The sequence below is a fragment of the Manihot esculenta genome, chromosome 5 (assembly GCF_001659605.2).
Source record: "Manihot esculenta cultivar AM560-2 chromosome 5, M.esculenta_v8, whole genome shotgun sequence".
NCBI lineage: Eukaryota > Viridiplantae > Streptophyta > Magnoliopsida > Malpighiales > Euphorbiaceae > Manihot > Manihot esculenta.
In genome coordinates, this window is record NC_035165.2 from 2164979 (window position 1) to 2187639 (window position 22661).

The 22661-nt window shown below is 33.2% G+C and overlaps 4 protein-coding genes across 4 annotated transcripts; 3 read left to right on the plus strand and 1 right to left on the minus strand.

Annotated features, from left to right (window-relative positions):
- The first annotated feature begins 1670 nt into the window (after nt 1-1670).
- LOC110614781 (abscisic acid receptor PYL9) lies at nt 1671-4518 on the plus strand. The gene is made up of 3 exons (XM_021756443.1): nt 1671-2017; nt 2523-2747; nt 3827-4518. Exons 1-3 carry the CDS (start codon nt 1892-1894, stop codon nt 4046-4048), a joined length of 573 nt encoding a protein of 190 aa, XP_021612135.1. The 5' UTR covers nt 1671-1891; the 3' UTR covers nt 4049-4518.
- A 607-nt stretch (nt 4519-5125) lies between these two features.
- Nucleotides 5126-8617, minus strand: LOC110614780 (pentatricopeptide repeat-containing protein At4g01030, mitochondrial). Its single transcript, XM_021756442.2, has one exon. It carries the CDS (start codon nt 8192-8194, stop codon nt 5366-5368), a length of 2829 nt encoding a protein of 942 aa, XP_021612134.1. The 5' UTR covers nt 8195-8617; the 3' UTR covers nt 5126-5365.
- Nucleotides 8618-13863: 5246 nt separating this feature from the next.
- On the plus strand, nt 13864-17045 carry LOC122723727 (chitinase domain-containing protein 1). The gene is made up of 8 exons (XM_043956928.1): nt 13864-14286; nt 14435-14508; nt 14646-14726; nt 14835-14919; nt 15226-15323; nt 15425-15512; nt 15857-16208; nt 16619-17045. The coding sequence occupies exons 1-8, from the start codon at nt 14017-14019 to the stop codon at nt 16870-16872; spliced, it is 1302 nt and encodes a 433-aa protein (XP_043812863.1). The 5' UTR covers nt 13864-14016; the 3' UTR covers nt 16873-17045.
- Nucleotides 17046-18149: 1104 nt separating this feature from the next.
- On the plus strand, nt 18150-21662 carry LOC110614566 (rhodanese-like domain-containing protein 4, chloroplastic). The gene is made up of 8 exons (XM_021756129.2): nt 18150-19040; nt 19704-19806; nt 19918-20004; nt 20102-20176; nt 20306-20377; nt 20708-20788; nt 20927-21112; nt 21197-21662. Exons 1-8 carry the CDS (start codon nt 18397-18399, stop codon nt 21242-21244), a joined length of 1296 nt encoding a protein of 431 aa, XP_021611821.2. The 5' UTR covers nt 18150-18396; the 3' UTR covers nt 21245-21662.
- Nucleotides 21663-22661: the final 999 nt, after the last annotated feature.

Below are 22661 nucleotides of genomic sequence, written 5' to 3' on the forward strand. Positions count from 1 at the left end.
ATTTACTTTATGAATTAGGACAAACATGATTGACAATAATTACTGCTGTATCATTATCGCTATATATCTAAAACTGGCAATAATTACTACTTTAAGGACAATTTTTTACTTTAATAAAAAATTTAAAATATAAAAAAGTTATTTTTTATTAATTAAATTTTTTAAATATTATAAACGTAAAAAGTATAAAATATATATTTTTTTAAATATTTTTTTATAAAATAAATGAAGCTTGAAAAGTATTTACTATTACTATTGAGTAGGTTGGGGTCCTTCATTATTGTCCCTGTAAATATGGACAATACAAAATGGACAAATTAGACAGCCCATGCTGTTTTAATCCTTTCCTCTTTATGCACAAAATGGATAACACCAATCAAATAATAAAGTCCCATCATTTATCTCCATTCAAATTCAGACTCCATCCACTTTATTTTTTATTTTTTTTAAATGTAAAATAAAATCAAAAGAGGAAACTCTCGGCTTTTCGAGTAAAAAATTTATCTAACAATTTGTAAATAATTTACTTGATAATAATAATAACAATATTATTATTATTTTCAGCAATTAAATTTTTTATTTTCTAATTTAAAAGGTGTGAGTAGTCTAGTTTGATCCGTTAAATGTTCATTTCATAAAAACAACGTGGATAAATTTCACTAAGGATAAGTTTTATTTATCCTTCTTTACTCTGAGCTTTGTAATGAAATATTTTTTTCTTATAATTTATAATATATATTGTTTTAAGTAACAATAGAATTATTATTACATAATATATATACAAAAATTTATTCCACTAAGATGTATAAATTATTTCATATACCAAACTAATTAAAAGTTAAAAATTTATATTTTATATTAATTTACATTTTTAGTACAACCTGCTATTATTTTATGGATAAATGATTGTGAATTGTTTAGTTTTTAGAAAATTAATTAATTTATTTTTATTTTAGATTACTCAATGTCCATATAATTTGTAAAGTTCAATTTTTTATTCTTATTTTAAATTATTTATATTATTTATTTTATATAATTTTAATAGTATGTATTATTCCGTGATTATAAATTTAAATATTCAGATTATTTAATTTATATAATAACCCTAAAAAAGTGACGAATATATTTGGCAAAGTTACTTTGTCCACTTTTAAATCTTAAAATTAATATCAAAATAATGACTAAAGTCTAAAATGATAAAAGAAATTATGTATTTTTATTATTTAATTTTTTTCCATGTTTTTGCCAAGTGGGTTAACGTGGCAATTATGCGTCATATGTAAGGGCAAATTCGTCAGTGCAGCTTCATATTTATCTGAATGGAATAAATAATCGTCCTAACATTACCCCCACTTCATCATGCTTTGACTTTAAAGAAAACCCACTACCTTAGTGGTGGTCACAATTTTTAAATGCTAAATTGATAAATTCCATTTACCTACCACATTCATCATAAATATATTAACATATATCAACGGTACAGAATGAGCCGTCACCGGCCAACACAATAAATCCACTGTAACGTTGTACATTTTCTTCATTTAAATAAAATAAAATTACTGCCGTCGCAATCTACGAATAAATAAAAATATGAAATTACCAAAAAAACAATAATAAAAATATTAAAAAACATTATCTAATAGAGGAAATGGGACCAACGAAGGCGCAGAACTTAGGTTTGGGCTTTAAAAACAAATATAAAATGTGTGTTGTCGGTGGATTCATTGATTTTTGATAGTCTGCTAAGCCAAGCTAAAGCCTATTGTGAATTACTCCTCTGCTGGGCAAAAGCTTATCTCCATTCATTCCGTACCAACAACAAAACCATCACATTTCTCGTTCACTCGCACGCAAAACCTCCACTTCTATCCACAAATTCACGTAGGTGAAGATGAACGCCGGTGATGCTTACGGTGTAGTGGAGGCACAGTACATATGGAGACACCATAGACACCAGCCTAAAGAGAACCAGTGCACTTCTGCTCTCGTCAAGCACATCAAAGCTCCTGTTCATCTTGTAAGCTTTTGCTCCTTTGGGATCTATCTATCTATCAAGTGATTTTTCTGTACTATTTTCGTTTTTTTTTTTTTCAAAACTTTTGGAGAGCGGAGGAGGGAGGATTTTGACCGTGACTTATTTATTATTATTATTATTTTTCTGTGTCAATCTGATGAATCCAGATCCATCTCGGTTGATTTTACTTCATTTCTGTTAATTTTAAACTCTCACCTTCATTTCTCCGCCTTCTTTGTTTTGTTTTTTCGAGTCTGGTTTGTTTTTATTTTATTTTATTTTATTTTTTGTGTAAGCTGTGATTATTGAGCAACTAGCTTTTGGATTTATCAAAGTTCTTCTTTCATCGATTCTTCTTAGATAAGATTTTTTTTCCTTAATAATTTGCAATTTATTTTTCCTGCTGTGTTTCCTGTTCCATGTGAGGAAAGGTACAACCACATACAAACGGGAATCTGTTTCCTATTTTAATGCCTTGTTTTTGGTTTTTGTGAATTTTTTGGATCAGGTTTGGTCACTGGTGAGGCGATTCGATCAGCCGCAGAAGTACAAGCCATTTGTGAGTAGGTGCGTTGTGAATGGGGAGACTGGAGAGCCTGGGATTGGAAGCGTCAGGGAAGTGAATGTTAAATCTGGACTTCCTGCTACCACTAGCACCGAGATGCTGGAACTCCTTGACGATGAGGAGCACATTCTTGGAATCAAGATTGTTGGTGGAGATCATAGGCTAAAGGTATACATTACATCCACTTGTATATTTCTGGTTAATCGTTACCATCGATAAGTTCCATTAAGAAATGCTGTTTAGGCCCGGCTATTTAATTTTTGTTTGAGAAATAGAGAGTCTAGATTGAGTTTATACAAGTTTTTTGTGCTTATTTTATTGATTCATCAATTAAATTTCTTGATCATTCATTTGTTAAATCTCTGAAAATTGTGCAGTCTTTTCTGAATTTGATAAAGAGTTTACTATTTCCATTATTATGGCATTTTGCCTACCGGAGATATGTGCTGAATCATCCTTTGACGAACTTGAATTTGGGCTTTGGGTAATGTATAATTGGTCATCTCATAGCCTGCTTCACTTAATCAAGTGAGCACTATTCTGGCTTTCCAATTCTCTATTTTAACGTTTAAAGCAATTAGGGAGTCTCGAAAACTTCATATAGGAAATAAGATGGAATCTGGTGATATTATGATCTTACATGCACGTGCTTGCCAGTTTTGTTGTTATAAGAGCTGCTTTTGCTGGATCGGGCAATATTCTAATGCTCTTCCCTTTTTTCATTCATGTTATTGTTTGGTTATTTTATTCTAGAGGCTATGACATTACTGGTCATGTAGTGGAGTTTTGCATCTAACAGCACATGGGAGCTACAGTTGGGTGCCAGCTTTTTATATTTATGCTGTTGTCTATGACTTGTGAATTTGTCTCATCCCATTTATTTTAAACAGTGAATAGAATATATAGGGTTGAATATTACGATGCATGCATATGTGTGTGTGGAGATTGTGGTTTTCCGTTTCTGTGAAAATATATATCAAGCAGGCAATCCGCTTCTCCTTGATAATTTGGGACAAAACATGACATCCACATCATGTACTGTAATCACATGCATGCATGCATTTCTAGCATGTTCCTGTCCATTGGTTGACACGGCATTTGGAATCTGCCTCTTAAGCTTTTGATTTCGAAATTTTGTGCTTTCTCATATGTATATATAAAAAAAAAATCTGAACCTTTTCTTGCCTGTATCTTCTGCTGATACTGTTTCAATCTCTTTCTTTTTTCCCTTTTTCTTTATTTTGCAGAACTACTCATCAATCATGACTGTCCATCCTGAGGTTATTGATGGAAGACATGGGACGTTAGTTATAGAGTCATTTGTGGTGGACGTGCCTGAGGGGAACACTAAGGATGAAACATGTTATTTTGTGAAGGCTCTCATCCAGTGCAATCTCAAATCTTTGGCTGACGTTTCAGAGAGGATGGCGGTGCAGGGCTGGTTGAACCCATCAATCGATTCTGAATAAGTGGTTTCTGAGTATTTGAAGTCATTAGGATGGCTGTGCCATTTGAGGGTTGTAATTCCAAAGGCCTTGTAGAGTTTGGTGGGAGTGCTTCTTCCATATTCCCAGAAGTTTTGCATGCATTTCACACCTCTTGAAGACCCTTTCTGCCTGCTTTTGCTTTGTCTCATTTGTCTCTCAGCATCAAAGGTGGGGTTTCCCCTGCATTAGTTTCTAAGTTCTTAGACAAATTTCCTCAAAACTTGTTATGAATGGGAAAGGATCGGCTCTCTTTCACTGTTGCTTTGTTTAGTTTTTGCATGGTGGTATGTAAATTATTATGGCCATATCTGTAAATATCCATGTAATGCCTTTGAACTGTAGGTTTTTATCTCTTAGTTGCAGCTTCCAGGTGCAGGGATTGCTAGTGACGAACTTAAAGTAGCAGTGTTTTGTTGATTTTAATTTAATTTTACAATATCCTCTTCAGCGCACTATCGCATATATATATATTTAACCATTCTGAATTGGGTTGTGTATGCGTCGAATAAGCTTACACCACCAGCATTTGGGTGCAGAAATTGCCGCCCTATCCCTTTTAGTTGGACCCTCTAGGTAAACTTGTGTCCCATCTCTTATTATGGCTGTAGACTGGTCTGTTTTCTTTCTAAGATGTAGAAACACAAAGGTACAAAAGTGAGAAGGCTGGCAGCGTCTAGAACTAGAAGTTATTTGGTTTTTGAGGTCGTGGAGGTTTCCTCGAATAACATTTTGAAGGACGGAACGATTGAACGGTGATATGTTTAACTATGAAGTCGAATGCGTCAAAAGAATTTGTATTCTCTCTAGTTTAATCAATCTTTTTTAAAGATCATGACGAATCTGAAATTAAAGAAAAGGGTGAAAAGTTTCAAGATTAAATACTTCGTCATATTAGTAAGTGGGCAATTATAATAAAAGTTTTTGCGTCCAAGAAACTGAATTACGTAAATATCAATTATTATTTTAAAATTTTACAAATTTTATGGTGTTTTTGTTTGGAAAATTGAACTCTTCTTCCCATATGTAACGCACAAGTTTTACAGATTCTCGTCTAACGGGGAATATAATGCTTTGAGCAGTATAAAATTCAACTCCTTCATAGTACACAAGGTTTACGTTTTCTTGGATACTTTGAACAATCTATCTTTGATTTTGCGATCATTTTAGCTTCGCTGCTGAATCTGCTGATAAATCAAGATCTGATTGATTCCTTTCCTCTCCCTCACTTTCTCTTTTCAATATACTTAAACTGAATTTTCTTTTACACAATGCTATGGGCTAGTTTCCAGGTCTAAACCGTTACCAGAAGTCATTGCAAGAACACCTCCCTGCCTTCAAATGGTGAAACCGAACACCATCCCTTAGGAAAATCTCAACGCCCCGAGCCAGCGATATGTATTTTGCTGCTGTGTGGCAGTCGGAGCAAATTCTTGTGTTCTTTATCACTCTGATGGGTGCACTATTCTTTGTCTTGATCAGTCCATAAGCAATGGCCAATTTTTCTGTATGACTAAGCAGGGCCTTCTCCTTCTCTTCTTCATCAGTGTTCTGATACACACAGTCGATATCAGGCACGTATCCTAGTTTCTTCATTTCGGAAACCAACTGATACAATTCAAAGTATATCTCCCCTTCAGCATCATGGGGTTTCCCCCCAGCAGAGAAGACATGAACTGTGTTATTAATTTGTATCCAGCTCCATACTTCCCGGATTTTTACCCCCTTTTCGCCCATGAGACCTCTTATAAGCTCCACATCCTCCCATCTGTTTGACATGGCATACAAGTTCATCATCAGAACATAATTAGCAGAATTATATGGTTCTAACTTGAAAAGTTCCTTGGCTGCTATCTCTGCAAATTCCAAGTTTGTATGGATTCTACATGATCCAAGAAAAGCACCCCAAATAGTGGCATCTGGTTTTAATGGCATTGTTTGAATGAAGTCCCAGGCTTCGTCTAGATAACCGGCTCTTCCAAGAAGATCTACCATGCAAGAGTAATGCTCAATTGTTGGCTTTATGCCATAATCTTTGCTCATACTATCAAAGTAATCCCATCCTTCATCAACCAAACCTGAGTTCTTGCAGGCAGATAGCAGAGCAGTGAAGGTTATGGAATCTGGCAGGATGTCTGCCTCTTGCATTTCACGAAAGAGTGAAATTGCCTCCTTTCCAAGGCCATAAATGGAATATCCCATGATCATGCAATTCCAACAGGCTAATGTTTTGTTCTTAGTTCTCCTGAAAACTTCATGGGCACTCTTTAAGTGGCCTGACTTACTGTACATGTCAATGAGTGCTGTGGCTATATATACATCTTCCATGAAGCCATTTCTTGTACTGAAACAATGAATTTCTTTACCCTTCTTTAACAGAGATAGACCCCCACAAGTTCTTAGTAAGCTCGATAGAGTCGAAGAATTCGGTTTAATTCCTTCTTGTTGCATTTGGACGAAATACTCCAAGGATTCCCTGTAATTACCCTTCTGCGAACAAGCTGATATCAGGGCAGTCCATGAAACCACATTTGGAGCTAATCCTGAACTTTTGATATCTTGAATTACAGCCAAAGCTTCCTCATTATGGCCCCACAATGAGAACCCAGAAACTAGGCCATTCCATGTAACTAGATCTGGTGTAATCCCTTCCTCTTCCATATCATTCAACAGTCTTCTAGCATCATAAAAATGGCCCTTGAATGCATATCCTGTGATTAGCGAATTCCAAGCAACAATATTCTTGTTCCTCATAGTGTTGAAAATTGCCCGAGAAATTGTTAAACGATCGTTCTTCACATACATGTCTAACAGTGAAGTTTCAACATATATATCATAGTTGAGTCCATTTCTGATCACATAAGCATGATTTTCTTTCCCAACATTCAAGAGCCTCAATTCAGTGACAGCTTGAAGGACACTAGTAATAGAGCCTGAATTCGGTCTAAAACCTGCAGCTTGCATTTCTTTCAAAATTGGGAGGATTTCTATATACGAGCCATGAACAGCATGGCCTGATAAAAGGCAATTCCAGGTTATTATGTCAGGTTTTACTCCAGATGATTCCATCTTATGGAAAAGATTCCAAGCATCTTTCACGTAACCAAGAGCACTATAGCTTGACATAATTGAATTCCAGGTAGACAAGTTACGATCTTTCATTGAATCAAAAACTCTTCTTGCTAGTTTAAGTTTGCCGTTTCTAGAGTACATGTTAATCAAGGAATTGCATATGGACAAATTTGATTCCAATTTATGTTTTATAACATACCCATGTATCTGCTTCCCTTCAGTGAGGGCTCCATGCTTTCCACAGGCTTGTAGCATCTTCAAAAGTGTACTTGCATTGGCTTTTGCAAAGGAAAATTGCATTCCTGTAAACAGTTTTAGAGCATTAACAAATCTCTCATTCTTCAGATTGACCAAGATTGCCTCATTCCACAAGAGATCATCCCTTTCTGGCATCTCATAGAATACTTGGTTAGCACTTTCCACTCCCCAGCATCTCTCATAGAAATTCAATAGTGCACTCTTCACGTAAGTATCTAATTCAAATCCCCTCTTGATCAAACTAGCATGAACTTCCAAACCCATCCATGAATCCATTGCTCTAATGCAAATTTTCAAAATGACAGTAAATATTCTACTATCAAATAGCACTCCTTTAAAATGCAATTCTTGAAAAACCTGGAGAACTTGAATTGGATCGCCGCCATAGCTCTCGAATTCCTCCAAGAAAGAAGTCCACATAACGTAATTCCGTGCAAAACCCACGAAGAAAACCATTGCAGCCGACCTAAAATCACCATGTTCTAAGTAAGAAGTGATCAAAGTTTTAGCCATGGAATCGGAAATACAAACGTTGCACGTTTTCATCATCTGGGCATGCGTTGCTTTAACCGAATCCAGAGTTTTAACATCACTCAGGTTATCTAAGAATCGAAAATTTGGGAAATGCTTATAAGAATGAGGCGGTGGTGAGGCAGAGAGAGAGGTGGTCTCAGAGAAGGAAGATGTGGGAGCAAGAGAAAGAGTAGCAGGTGAAAGAGTAGTTGGCTTAGGCTTGTGGGTTACTGGATTTTGACTTAGAGGCGGGTTATGGTGGCGGTGAAACGGAGAAAGCTTGTCCATGGTGGTTATGGAAGTTAAGAAACGTTACCGGACAGTTCAAAAGGGATACAACACTGCTCGGTTCTCATTTTGCGCTTGCAATAGTGGAGTAATTGGAGATTGGATTCTTTTGCTTGAGGATTTTTTTGTTGATAAAATCTTATCTTCTTACCAGTTTGGTTGTGGGGCCGCCAGCTCCAAAACGCGTCGTATCAATTCGCTTGTGATAAAATCTGTCGGTTTTTTACAGGGTAATTTTGCGGTATACATCAATCCAACAATACTATAAAGGAGTAAAAAATTTATAGAGGAGAAAAAATAAAATAAAAGCCAACTCATATTTTTCATTTTTACACATGAAAATATTAATAGATTACACTACCAACTAAGAAATTTTAATTGGTACTACTAATGTATTTTGTAATTTCTCCGGCTAGATTTGCTTTGAGTGTAATACAAAGTGGATGAAAATAATTTATCAGTCGATTATTATTATTTAGACTTAGACTGAATATATATAGTCTAAATATATAGAATTTTTATGTGGATTTTATTATAATTTTATATTAAAAATTTATGTTGAGTAAATTTAAATAAATATTTTTTATTTATGAAATAAAATTATTATTATTATTATTATTATTATGAAGATAAACTGTCATTAAGTTGTATTACATATTAATGTATAAAATTAATTTAGGTACATCTCTGTAAAAAATGATCGAAATTCCTCTTAATTTACGGTAAAAAATGATCGAAATTCCTCTTAATTTTGTTTTCTCTTTTTATTTTTAGAGGCTGGATCCTCTCTGGCGTCTCATTTGTCTATCATCTCTTGCCTCGTGTAGAAGAAGCACGACTCGTTCTTTTCGTGTATAGTCAGGGGAGAGCATAAATTAGTTTGAATTAAAAAATCAAACTGAATCGATCAATTTCGGTTTAATAATTTAGTTAATCAAAATATTCGATTCGATTGTTATTTTTTAATTTATTCAATTTTCAGTTCGGTTTGATTTAAACGTGATAAATAACCGAAAAATCGAATAATCGATTTTATATATATTTTTATGTGAAATACTGATTTTATACATATTTTTAAATTTTATATAGATTTTTATGAATTTTTTAAATATTATTATTATGTATTCAAATAATATTTATTGGTAAATTTATGTGAAATATTTATTAAATTATTTTCATCTTTACTTCTCGTGGTTCTTTGGGAGACGATGCTTGCATTGGAATGGCATAGGAGCTGTCACATAGTCTTTGTTTGCCAACATCTGTAACTGAGATCTTTGAAAGAGTTCTTTATATGGGTTACAGCAAGCAGCTTCAGGGTTTCTTCAACTTTCCTTTGTGCTAGGAGGCCGACCATTAAGGTTCAGTGAACATGACAAGGAGCTTTGCCAATCATCCCCGCCAAAAGTTATTGTTATCGAGGCTTTGCTTCGATGATCGAACTTGGATATGTATGGGTCTCGCATGGTTCATGAGCCTTGCAATCCTTCTTTTTATTATTAACGGCTTTCTATCTTTTCTCAGAAAAAACAAAAGGGTTAAGTTTCACGACCCCATATTTCAAACCAACTAAGTACCAAAATCTGGAAAAGAAAAAAATGAAACAGAACAAAATGAGATGAAAACTATAATCAAGTAATGAATAGCTAGATTCAAACTTTTTGAGCATAAATTCAAGCATGTTCAGTATGTAGTTAAAATAATATGATAAAAAAAAAAAGAAGAATAGTTATGCATTTTAATGACTTTTACTAGCTTTTGACAATTGTATTTTCAGGTAATTTTAATTTGTTTGCCCAAAAATGATACAGCTTTGAAGCAAAAATTTAAGAGGAAGAGATTTCAATTCACATACCAGCAAAGAGATATAGCAAAAATCATGACAGCTTTTATCCACTCTCCCTTAAGGCATCAAGCTTTGTGTAGTCCACAAATTGGTTGAAGCCTTTAGGGAGAGTGAACAATGGCTGCCATTCTTAATTAGATCATGAAACGCCTTCTTTAGCAAGACTAACCCCAAGAACTTAAGGCTTCAAAATCTGCCTCAAATTGTATGGTGGTTTTAGACTATACTACAAAGCTAGTAAGCTAACCACCCCAATCTATGTCACTTCTTGCTCTCCTGACTTGCTCAAGCAAGAGCTAACGCCCTCTTTATAGGCAGCAAAAGCCTTCACTTGAGAACCTTTCCATAAGCCAGGAGGACTGTGTGTGCATTTGTCTGCACGTGTGAGAGAAACGGTGGGGCCTCCACACTAGTGTGCCAACTAGTCTAGATCCTATCAGAAGGGAAAAATTCTCATTCAAACCCAAGATGTATATATGGCCAACTAAATAAGATAGGGAAAAATTTTTATATGAACTCAGATGTATATATGCCCAACTAATAAAAAATTAATATAACATAATATTTTGATAGGCTCTACCATGATTTTAGATAACTTTATAAATTTAGTTGGGTATATATAACCAAGTGTAGTAAAACGTACACAAATTTATTAAAAAAAAATGTAAGCAAATAAAGATTCTCAATCCTAAATGGATGAAAAGAATTGGATAGACAATAGCATCCAACTATCCATAAACAACAATATATCATGAGGTCCACTAAGAAAAATTCCTGATGCAGTTTTTTTTTTCCTTTAAAAAAGGCAATTCTTGAGCTCCAAATGCAGTGGAACATATCAAGCAGAATCCAACTTTTAGAAGAATATATGACCACAACAGCAGGTAATTGTTCCTTGGATTTGAAGTGGGTGTATCAGAGTCCATGGTGAAAGAAAAGAGCACATCTCACCCTTAATCCCCTTAAAGGATGACTAGGAATTTCACCATTTGCCGCATGATAAATGAAACAGTTCACTCACGCCTGATTTTTAACTTAAAATTTACAATATAAAAAGAGAAATTATAAGACAATAATAGGTAATATAAGAATTAAAGAACTAGTTGCAAATTTATGGAAGACAAAACCACTTACCTTATTCTGTCTGTTTTAGCTATATATATATATATATATGAAATCACTTACCTTTGTGCATCCATGTATCAGCACTTGAGAAAGTGAACTACCCTGGACAACGCAATATGAGTTTTATTGAAGCTAATTGAAAGAATGACACGGACAACTACTCTTTAATTACCTTTTCTTAGGAGTGCCTGAGTTTCACCTTTTTATAAACAAATGCTTCCTGTCAAACAAAACTGAAAAGCAATGTGCAAGTAAATTTTTAGATAGCCAGAACGCTTTTTAAACCACTGAGAAAACTCTTATTGGAACTGAGAGTCCGGCAAATGGTTCTGAACATGACTAAATCAGGATATCAAAGCTTTGCACTGCAGTGAAAAAAAATTTGGAATCTCAAGAACTTGTAAATAAAATATCTGCAAGAAAACTCAAAGCTACACTTAGCCGACAAAAAGTTGCCAAATGTGTGGTAACTTAAAACTACTCATAACTCTGTATTACAGATTTGTAGCCATCCATTATACTCAACGTGATGTTACCCTGCCAACTATACTCATGATAGCGGATGAGTGCACAACCTTGGAATAGGCATGAGGGCTCACAATAACTCTACGAATCAGATTCACATTCATCGACTATGGAACAAACACTCAGAATACCTATCCATATCAATGGATTCGATGGCAAAGAAAGAAAGGGGCATTATGCAGTGAGATAAAGAATCAGAGGACCAGCATTTCACTAGTAGATAATTAGAGTTTTAGGTTATGGATCAAGAGGTGCATTCTACTTGTAGAAACAGTACAAATTTCAATAAAATTGAAAAATGGTTTTATAATTGAGGAAACAGACCACAGAATAAGTGAATAATCACCGAGTATGGTGGCCTAGTGGTAAGCCTTCGGCGGCGGATGCATCCAACTCTGCGTTGGATTAAACAGTATCCTCCGATGTTAGCAAGCGGATGCATGTTCCGTTGATGCCTCTTGGAGCTACGTCTCAAAAACGTGGATACGGTTTTTTCTTTTGTAATTTTCATCCGAAGTCATTTAATTTTTGTGCATCACTTTTTTTTTTTCTTAAAATTACTTAAATTTTAATTTATTTTTATTAAATTTTTTTATTTATTACTATAAATTTTCATATTAACATAAATAAAAAAAATATTTTTCTCTCTTTTTTATCATCCATTTTGTATTTTCATTGTCTTTCTTCTTTCTTTTATTTTACTTCTATTTTTTTAATATATTTATTCACACAATTTATTAATTATTAACTAATTTATTATTTTATTTTAATAATTTAATTAATATTTTTATGTTTTATTTTTGAATTACACTAAAAAAATTTATTAATAATAAAAATATTAATTAAATACAATTTTATTTTAAGTATTAATGAATAATTTTTAGATATTAATTTAGATAATTTTATAGATAAAATTTAGCATTTAAACAATTATATTGTGTATATTATTTATTAATTTATTTTAAATATAATATTCTTATATTTAAAATAATAATATAAAATTTTATTAAAAATAAATTATTTATTAATTATCATTTTATTTTAAATATTAATAAATAAGTCTTTTTAAATAGTTATTTACATAATTTCATACATATTTATAATAAAACTAATTTTAGATAATTATTATTTTATTCTTGTAAAATAAAATTATAATATTTAAAATAATAAATTATAAAAATAGAATAAAATAGAATCTATATATATATATATATATATATATATATATATATATATATATATATATATATATATATATTTGATTTTATTTAAAAAAATTCAATAAGCTTATGATTATTAAAAAGGTTTTGTTATTTTTAATTATTTTTTATTAATTAAAGTATAAGGTATATTGATTTAAGAAAAAAAAATCTATCTTTAATTTTTTTGTTCTTTTATTATAGGTTATTATAATAATTTTTGGTATTTTTTATTTTTTTATAAATTATAAAATAAAATTGTATATTTTTATGTGAAAAATAAAAAAAGAAAATATATAATTTTTTTAAATAGATCGAATAAATATATAAAATAATAATAGAAAATACAGTTTTTTAATTCATATTAATTAAAAAATTTATAATTATAAGTAAAAAAGTTTAATTAAAATTTAAAAAATTAAAAAAATAAAAAATAAAGAAATATTAAAAATTGAGTAAATTTGGATAGAAAATTACCCATTGTGATCTTTCTAATTTGGACTTCAGCCCGTGGAACTCGCCTATACTTCTGTATATCATAAACAGTATTTGGTTTAAAAAGTAAAAAATCAATGAATGGGATTAATTATTTCAATTTAATTCATTTTTAATTTTAAAAATTTTAATTAAAAAAATTAAAAATATCAAATCAAATTAATTAATAATAATAATAATATATTTTTAAAATTAAATTAAAATTAAAATATTTTAATTAAAATTTAAAATAATAAAATAAAATATAAAAAAATAAAAAATTTATTCAAAATTTAAATTAATTAAATTAAATCAAACTAAATCAAATCGATTTAATTTAATTAATTTTTAATTAAACTTAATTATTACTCTATGTATACATATTAAAATTTTATTCTCCATTTATTTAATATTTTCTAACTCTTATTTATCTGCAACTAAGGATAAAATGGTCATATGAAGTACTTAAAACGGCTGCGTTTATTATGACCAATATGCTGCTGCTAAAAGCGGCTGGCCGTTTCACGGAAATGAATCTCATCTCCATCGAGGGGACCTGCTCTCGACGACTGCTAAACTGCTGTGCTGTTTCTTATTCTTCATCGCCGTCGGAGTTAAGTTGTTGACTCAGCCGGAACTTCGAGAAAGTACAAATGGCGAAGAGGCGAGATCGCCGACTCGTGCAGAGTTCAGATCGCCGTGAACCCCGCGGCGACCCGTCCACTCAAGTGGACCAATTCAGCGAGTCAGCAGCTTCAGATCGCAAGCTCATTGCCATTTTCATCCTCTTCTTCATCGTAATTCCCGCCGTCTCTGTGCTGGTATACCGTATCAAATATGCTCCGAATACATACGGAACGGAGTCACATGCACGCCAAGATGGGCGTGTTAAAACTGATTTGAAGTACGAAGAAATCCTCAGTGTAAGTAGTTTATTCCTTGATCACTACAATGTTTTGTTATTTTGGCTATTAAACTGGCCTTAATTCGTCCTTAACGAGCAGAAAATTTTTTTCTGGTTCAAATTCTTTTGCAGCCGTTCTAAAATTTTGAAGTTCTTAAATATTTCAGGAGAATTCAAAGGTTTCAAAGAATGCATCTCATCGGCAGTATACATATCCAGTATTGGCCTACATTACTCCCTGGTAAGGTCTTCTCTGGTGACCCTCATTTCATTAAAAATAACTCTTTTTGAAACTTGATTAATAGATGATATCCCGTATGGAACTATGAGCTTGTATGAAATGATGAGGATGACGATAAATTCTACTAAACATTGTAGGAATTCTAAAGGTTATGAAATGGCAAAAAGGTTCACCAACAAGTTTACTCATTTATCGCCTGTCTGGTATGACCTGAGGAGGTAAGCCACAAGTTTTCAAGTGTCTAATTATAGTTCCTGATATTTGTGTCAAAATTAGAAATTACTATTGTCGCCGTATGAGTTCATCTTTATGCTTTCTGTTACCAGCCAAGGTACCGAGTTAATACTGGAAGGGAGACATAATGCTGATAGAGGATGGATCTCAGAACTTAGAATGAAAGGAGGTGCTCTGGTAATTAAAATGGCTATGTAATCCTTTTTCTCTTCTTTGCTTTGGTAAGTAATCGGAATGTGGCTTTGGTAAGTGGATGAAGTAAATTCAGTTGGCTAATTTTCTTATGAATGGTAATGGGATTGTATTTGATAATATGAATTGCATCAGTGGGGCTACTCTAGAAACCATTTCGATCCAAGTTATTGGAATTTTTGTCAATACTTATAACTTAGCGAGGTTTGTGTTTTTTGGTCAAGCTCATTATTAACCTTGTATAAACCTGTATGGATCTCTTATAATGTTAAGTTAGCCTTTTGATTGTAGGTGTTACCTAGAGTTGTTCTGGAAGCATTTCCAAGTGAGATGCTTAGGAAGAAGAAACTAAGGGATAAAGCTATTGAGCTTGTAGTATCAGAGTGCAAGTAAGCTTCATCATATTTCATGCTATTAATGTTGAAAACAAGGAAACAATGTATCTGCCTTGCTCAAGAGCCTTTGCCTGTTGTTTGTGCTTAATGAGTAGGGAAATGGAATATGATGGCATCGTGCTTGAGTCTTGGTCAAGGTGGGCGGCTTACGGCATCTTGAGCGATCCAGACATGAGGAATAAGGTATTTTAAATCTTATGATATATTTACTTCTCTTAGGATCAAAATTTCTGAGTGCTAATGCAACCTGAAGAAGTTTTATTTAGTTGGTCATTATATTATAAATTGTAGGTCACATTCATAAAGTAATATGATAAGCATATGACAACTCTGTGTAAATACTGGATTGTAGACTTTTTCATTAACATAACCATCATTACTCTCTAAACATATAAATTTTTCATATTCATATATCTTGGTATGCTGCATTCAGTTTTGGGCTGTTTGCCAGAAGAGGAAGTCATCAAATGTGCCTGATACTTCAAATTTGTTAATTCTTGACAAACTTTGTTGGTTTGCAAGCTTAGGCCTTGAAGTTTATAAAACAACTTGGGCATGCCATCCACTCTGTCAGCTCATCAAGAAGCAGTAAGCAACCTTTACAGTTGGTCTATGTTATAGGGCCACCACACTCGGAGAAGCTTCAAGTGCATGATTTTGGTCCAGAGGATCTTCAGAGCTTGAATGATGCTGTAGATGGTTTCTCACTCATGACCTATGACTTCTCAAGTCCTCATAATCCTGGTCCAAATGCGCCTTTGAAGTGGATCCATTTCACCTTGCAGCTGCTGCTTGGCACTACTGGCAATGCCCGGACCCTAGCTCATAAAGTGTTTCTTGGCATCAATTTTTACGGAAATGATTTTCTACTATCTGAAGGTATATTACTTGCAATTTTTTTTTTTTATTGTGCTAATTAATATCCTGTGGGTGACTTCCATAAGTTTGGAGAAGAGATGAGTAGGGGCAACTGGAATCATTGTTATTTTTCCCTTCCTTTTCAACTTAGCAGGTTATGCTTTTTTGTTGGTCTAAATCAATGTTGTGTGATGGATGGAGGGGATTCCAGGTAGTATAGCAGAATGCCATAGATTTTAGGACAAGCAATATGAGAAATGGATCTCACAATCCTATAATATATTATACGGGCTGGAGATCTTAAAATTGCAATCCTGATTGTCATATTTCCAAGTAATATATGTCCATTGCTATATTGAGCTTGTGACTAGTTTCCAATTAGGTAAGTTATAGCATTTCAAGGAGATTTGAAGTTAGTTAGACAATTGCAGGTTCTGGCGGGGGAGCTATTATTGGGAGAGATTACCTCTCTTTGTTGGAGAAGCACAAACCTTTCTTGCGATGGGAGGAGAACAGTGCGGAGCATTTTTTCCTCTATTTTGATGATGAAAATAAAAAACATGCAGTGTTCTACCCATCGTTAATGTCAATTTCTCTACGGCTAGAAGAGGCTCGATCATGGGGAACTGGTATCTCGATTTGGGAAATTGGGCAAGGTTTGGATTACTTTTTTGATCTTCTGTGAGAAGCTAGTTTTCTTCTTTTTGTTATTAAAAGATATCTTTATAGGATGTACCATATATTTTTGTGATTCTTCTCCATCTGTAGACTTATAACAAATTTTGCTTAGTTCAGTTTATCTAATGGAGTTTGTTGGCACTGGCCAAGATCACCTTATCAAAAGTAGTTTTTGTTTCATTATTTAGCTGCAACTTTTGACAAAGTGTAAGGTATCATTAAAATCTAAAACAGAGCCTTCCTCTATGGTTGGAGAACTTTCCGTTTGATTTTAAATGGATGGTATTAACAATTGATATGCAACCTCGCTTCATATTGATACTCTTTAAACTGGTGCTGGTGATTCTGCTGAAATCTTTACCTTATAATACTCAACACCAAAAGTTTTAAACTCTCTTTTCAATTCACCTTTTATAAAGTAAGCATCTTCTTCCTTTGCTAATGAAGAAGTTGATAGAATTGTCTTGGAATATGTACGAAACTCTATCCACCATTGTTCCTTTGTTTTTGGGAGTTTGGCTAAGTTTTGAAACATTGCTTGTAACTTTGCATCGAATGTAGAGGTTTGTAGTCTTCAAATTCCCCAAGACATGAGCTCTTCGACTTTTTGGTGGGTTTTACACAAAGTGGCAAATTAAAACCCTAAAGAAATCAAATCAGGATAAAAAATGAGCGAAGAAAATGGCAAGGAAAGTTTATCTACTTATCCTTTGATTGTCGATAGAAATGGCAGCTAGGGGATGTTTATCTGCTGGAGGTGGCAAGGGAAGTTCATTTTCAGCTTTATAGACATTAATGGTTGTTGGAGGATTTTAATTTTTCTTTTTTTAACCGCTTCATTGTAAAATAAGGATAGCACCTAAATCTGCGTTCTCTTTTTTCTATTTAGAGTCGTAATGAGGTTTACTGAAAATTAACTTGCGAGTTAGGATGTTGTATTAAAGTTTGGAGGTGTTAAATACAAAAAAAGAAGGTGTAAAATCCAAAATGAATTTGCGTTCTCGTATTTAAATTTAAAATTTAACCAGCAGAACTAAGAATCTAATAATTTTTTAATTAAATATCAGACTAATTTCAGTTTAAATTGAAATGATTTTACACTATACACCATTCCGTTCTTAAATCGTTAGCTCTGGTAAATGGTCTATCGGCCCGTACTGCTGCATTCAATGTTTTAACAGTTTAAATACTGAATGTATGGATCAATTTTTCACTTTCACTTCTCAGCCACACAATCTACACTGAGGAGGTGATCAAACTTTCTAGAGCACAACATGATCGCCAATTTTCATCTCACTTCCTCGTGTCAAAAAATGAGTGGAAATGTTCCCGACTCATATGCCACGTCAGCAACCTCCCCCGCTGAATCACACTAGCAAAGCACCCACTGATGCTAAGGCTTGTCATCCTCTGTTTCTTTCCCATCCAATCACTCTACAACAAACGAAATCTGCAAAAAACTCCATTCTTCATGGTGGTTGAAGCCTTTTCTTCATTTCTTTAAGAGCCCAGATTTTTTTTCTTGACAAGAATGGAGGGCCTAAATGCAGCTGGTTTGACCCCAATATCGGTTCTTTCTATTAAAAGAACAAAACCCAGAAAACTTTTATGCCACCTTGCCGATTCTTCATCAGTCAAATTCTCAAATTCTGCTTCTTTAAGCACCACCCCACATACTATTCAAGATTGCTTATCAAGCACTTTTCATGGGAGTCTGTTGCTCTTATCTTCAGTCCTTAGTACTGATCTAGTTAAAGCTTTAACATACGAGGAAGCACTACAACAGTCAACAAGCACCGCCTCTTCTGATTTTGACGCCAGTGGAGTTCTTGATAATGTTATCAGTTTCGCTACTGAAAACCCTGCTGCAATAGCAGGTGGAGCTGCATTTTTGGCAGTTCCGTTGGTTTTGTCTCGGATTCTAAAGAAACCCAAGCCATGGGGTGTTGTGTCTGCAGCAAAAGCTTATGCAGCACTGGGAGATGATGCAAATGCTCAGTTGATTGATATAAGAGCGCCAGTGGAGTTGAGAACAGTGGGTACTCCTGATATCAGAGGTTTCAAAAAGAGGCCAGTGTCAGTTTTTTACAAAGGTGAAGATAAGCCAGGTTTCTTGAAGAAGCTGTCTTTGAAGTTTAAGGAACCAGAAAATACTACATTGTTCATTCTAGATAAGTAAGATTTTGGACCCATTTCATTGTGTTCCGTTATGCAGATTTCATCATACAATAACTAGGCTGAGTGAATTAGGGAGTTCTTTGTGTACAAATTTTAATTTTGACAATTAGGTTGTGCTCCATGCAAATTTTCTCCAAATGGAAATTGTATTTTACCATATCAAGAATTAGATATTTAATTAATAATGAGAGAAGAACTAACTTTAATAATTTCACAAGAATTCAATTTAATTCAATTTATTTCATTTCTATCAAATTTCTTGTTTGGAATGGAAGAAAATGAAATTATGCATGATTTTGTAAGGATTCATTTCAATTCTTTTATTGCAGAATGAATCATGCTAAACAGAGGGTAAAAGATTTTGTCTCTTTTCCTTTTCTCCCCCTTGAATTCGGAGGGCTGATTGTGACTGATAAATAATGTTAGTTGCATTGAATTTCGTATTGGGTTGCTCCATCAAAATCCATGTTCAATTTTCATAGAAGTAACAATGTGCTAAATGTTACACATAAAACTGCAATTTAATTTGAAAAAGGTACGAAAAGAAAAACCTTATGATTTTGTCAAACACAACATAATCAAATAAGACTTTGTGCTTAGTTGTTTGTCATTAGACTTACCATGGAAAGCTAATATAGCGAAATTTATGATGAAAGCCAGATTCGATGGGAACTCTGAACTGGTTGCAGAGTTGGTAACTTTCAATGGATTTAAAGCTGCTTATGCTATAAAAGATGGTGCAGAAGGACCACAGGGATGGCTGGTATTCTCTTAGTGCCATCTGTTTTGTAGTTTATGTTTTTATGTGCAAATCTTATTCAGCATCTGATACCAGAATTGAATACAAACTTTGAGATGATCTCTGATTTTGCAGAATAATAGTCTTCCTTGGAAAGTTCCAAGTAAAGGGTGGAGTTTTGATCTTAGCAGTTTAATAGATATTCTCAGCGGTGCACTTGGCGTACGTGCCTTTTCCATTTTCATTGTTAAAGTTTCTTGTACAGTTGTGCCCTCCCTTCATTTTAACATTTCATAATTGTTTTAAAATAATTTTGCAGGATGCCTCTGGTGCCTTGCCTCTGATCATTGGGATTGCAGCAGCAGTTGGCTTAGGTGTATTAGTATTTTCACAAGTAAGTTATGAAGTCTTTTCAGCAATTATTTCTTTGAATTCAATTTTTCTTTAAATTTTCATTAAGGAAATTTATGAAGAGAGATGCAATTTTCAGTTTTTCTTTTTCTTTTTCTCAATATCTTTCCAGGTAGATAAAATTCTCCAATTGCTAGGCTTGGCTGCACTTGTTCAGTTGGCAGCTAAACTACTGTTTGCAGAGGTATGTATTTCTCTGGAATCTTTCTAGACTTGCATTTTCATTCCACTAATTTTGTTTCCTTTAAACAAATTCTTGCATAATTTAGATCTCATAACTTTATAATTTTGATTGGGTTTGCTTTGTTCAATGCATGTGCTCTAGCTTATGCTAAATTTTAATTGTTAACCCATAGAAAACTTCATTAACTTAAGATTCATGATAGAAAAAGCTTAAATCCTAAAATAGCATTGGATAGTTCATTCTCCTTAGTCCCCTCATTCTAAATCTCTGCTTATTAAATCACAATCATTTTGGCTCATGTTCACTATGATCGTGTACCTCCTGTGGCAGGAACGAGAGAAAACTCTGCAGCAGGTCGAGGAATTATTGAACACCAAGGTTGCCCCTGGAGAGCTTGTTGATGATGTAAAGGTATCTGAAGATGATAAACTTAATATTTGAAACCTATTTAACAAATGAATAGTCTTCTTCTTCTTCTAATTAATATGGCATTACTTATTAATCAATGCTGCAAATACCTTTTCTGTGAAAATTACCTGGTGAATTCAGCTAATTGGGAAGGCTTTCCTGCCACCGGTTGGGTCAAGTAAGGCTCTCCCTCCGCCAGTGGAACCAAGTTCCGAAGCTGCTGCTGATAGTACTGTACTGAAGGCAGAACCTGCTTCAGAGCCAGCTTCCCAAAAAGATTCAGTATCAGTTTCCGGGTTTCAAAGGCCCCTTTCGCCATATGCATCAGTAATTCTCTAACTCTTTTAGTGCTTTCTATTTTTCCCTGTTTGATTGAGCAATGAATAAATGCATGGTTTTGTTATATTGCAGTATCCAGATTTGAAGCCCCCAACATCTCCTACTCCATCACAGCCCTGAAGTTATAGTTGCATTGAAGTCTTCAGGCGTGTTTCTAAAAGAAATAACTGATTTTGCCGATTCCTGGGCTATTTCATGAGTGGTTCAATCTGTGCTCTTGATTGGTAAAATTCTCCAGCTTTCCATGACATTCAAACGATTGATCCAAGGATATGATTTGGGGTCTTCCAGCCAGTAAGACTACGTTTCTTTTAGCTCTTCAGAGCCGATCTTTCGTAGAATTAGTTCATGATTTAACAGTAAAACTATCTTTATAAGCAGTTCGATTTGATTCAGTTTATGGAGTTTGTAGTCATGCATTGTCTAAAACCCATATGTAAATTTTATTGGGATGGTGGCAAATGGAGAAACACTTATCAAGATTTAGTACATAATGTTTGTGCGACTCTGTGAAATTATAAATTTCAGTATTATTTTATGATGAGTAGGATGGAATGTTAAACCCAAGATTTTTTTGAAGAAAATGATAGAGACTCTTTGCTTGATCTTCATTTTTAAAATGCAAAAAAATAAAAGAGGTCTTCGAGCTCGACTCTTCTCAATAATACAGAACTGACCACTTGATCTAACGAAGAACGAGGAATCTCTTTTTCCCCCAATCCACTAATGAAGTTTATAAATTAGTTGAAGAGTGCTTATACTTGCAGAATCTTCACCCTTATTTAAGGGAATTTGAAATCACAAAAATAAATAAATAAACCACAAAAAGCTATAGAAACTAATTATTTAATCAGAAGGTAAGATTATAAATGTCAAGCTGAAAGGATGAAAAAATCTTGAAAAAATTTTGGAATTTCATCTTAAATGTATAAATAGTATTACACTATTATATTATTTGCACTCACGGACTTAATCTGATGGTAATTGGATCTGAGTAAATCTGAGAAATTTCAGATTTTACTTCCCTCGATTTTTATTTTAAAAAAAAATTATATTATTTAATTTTAAAGTATAAAAAATACTATAAATTTTTTGATATGCCATAATATTCATTCTAAATATATTATTATCAATTACATTTATATAGGAAAATAAATAAAATATTTACTAAGAAATAAAATAAAATGTAAAATAAAAATATTTATGGAGCTTAACCTTTTATTTGGATCATTAATTATGCAATGGAATTAAGAAAAAACTAAAGAGGAGAAAAGAAAAGAAAAAAATTTCTCTCCCAATGAAATTACTTTATTGTCATAAAGTTTTGATTTTCTTTTTGCATGACATAAAGGGTATATAAGTAATTTTAATATTAATGGTATATAATAATTATAGAGAAAAACATTTTGAACTAATGGAGGGAAATTGAGACTTTCTCTTCTAATTCGTAAGTGTTTAAGAGTAGCTGTATTTGAAAAATGACTATTTAAATGTATTGTTAAAGAAGTAATTTACAATTATATTTAGTGTATTTTAG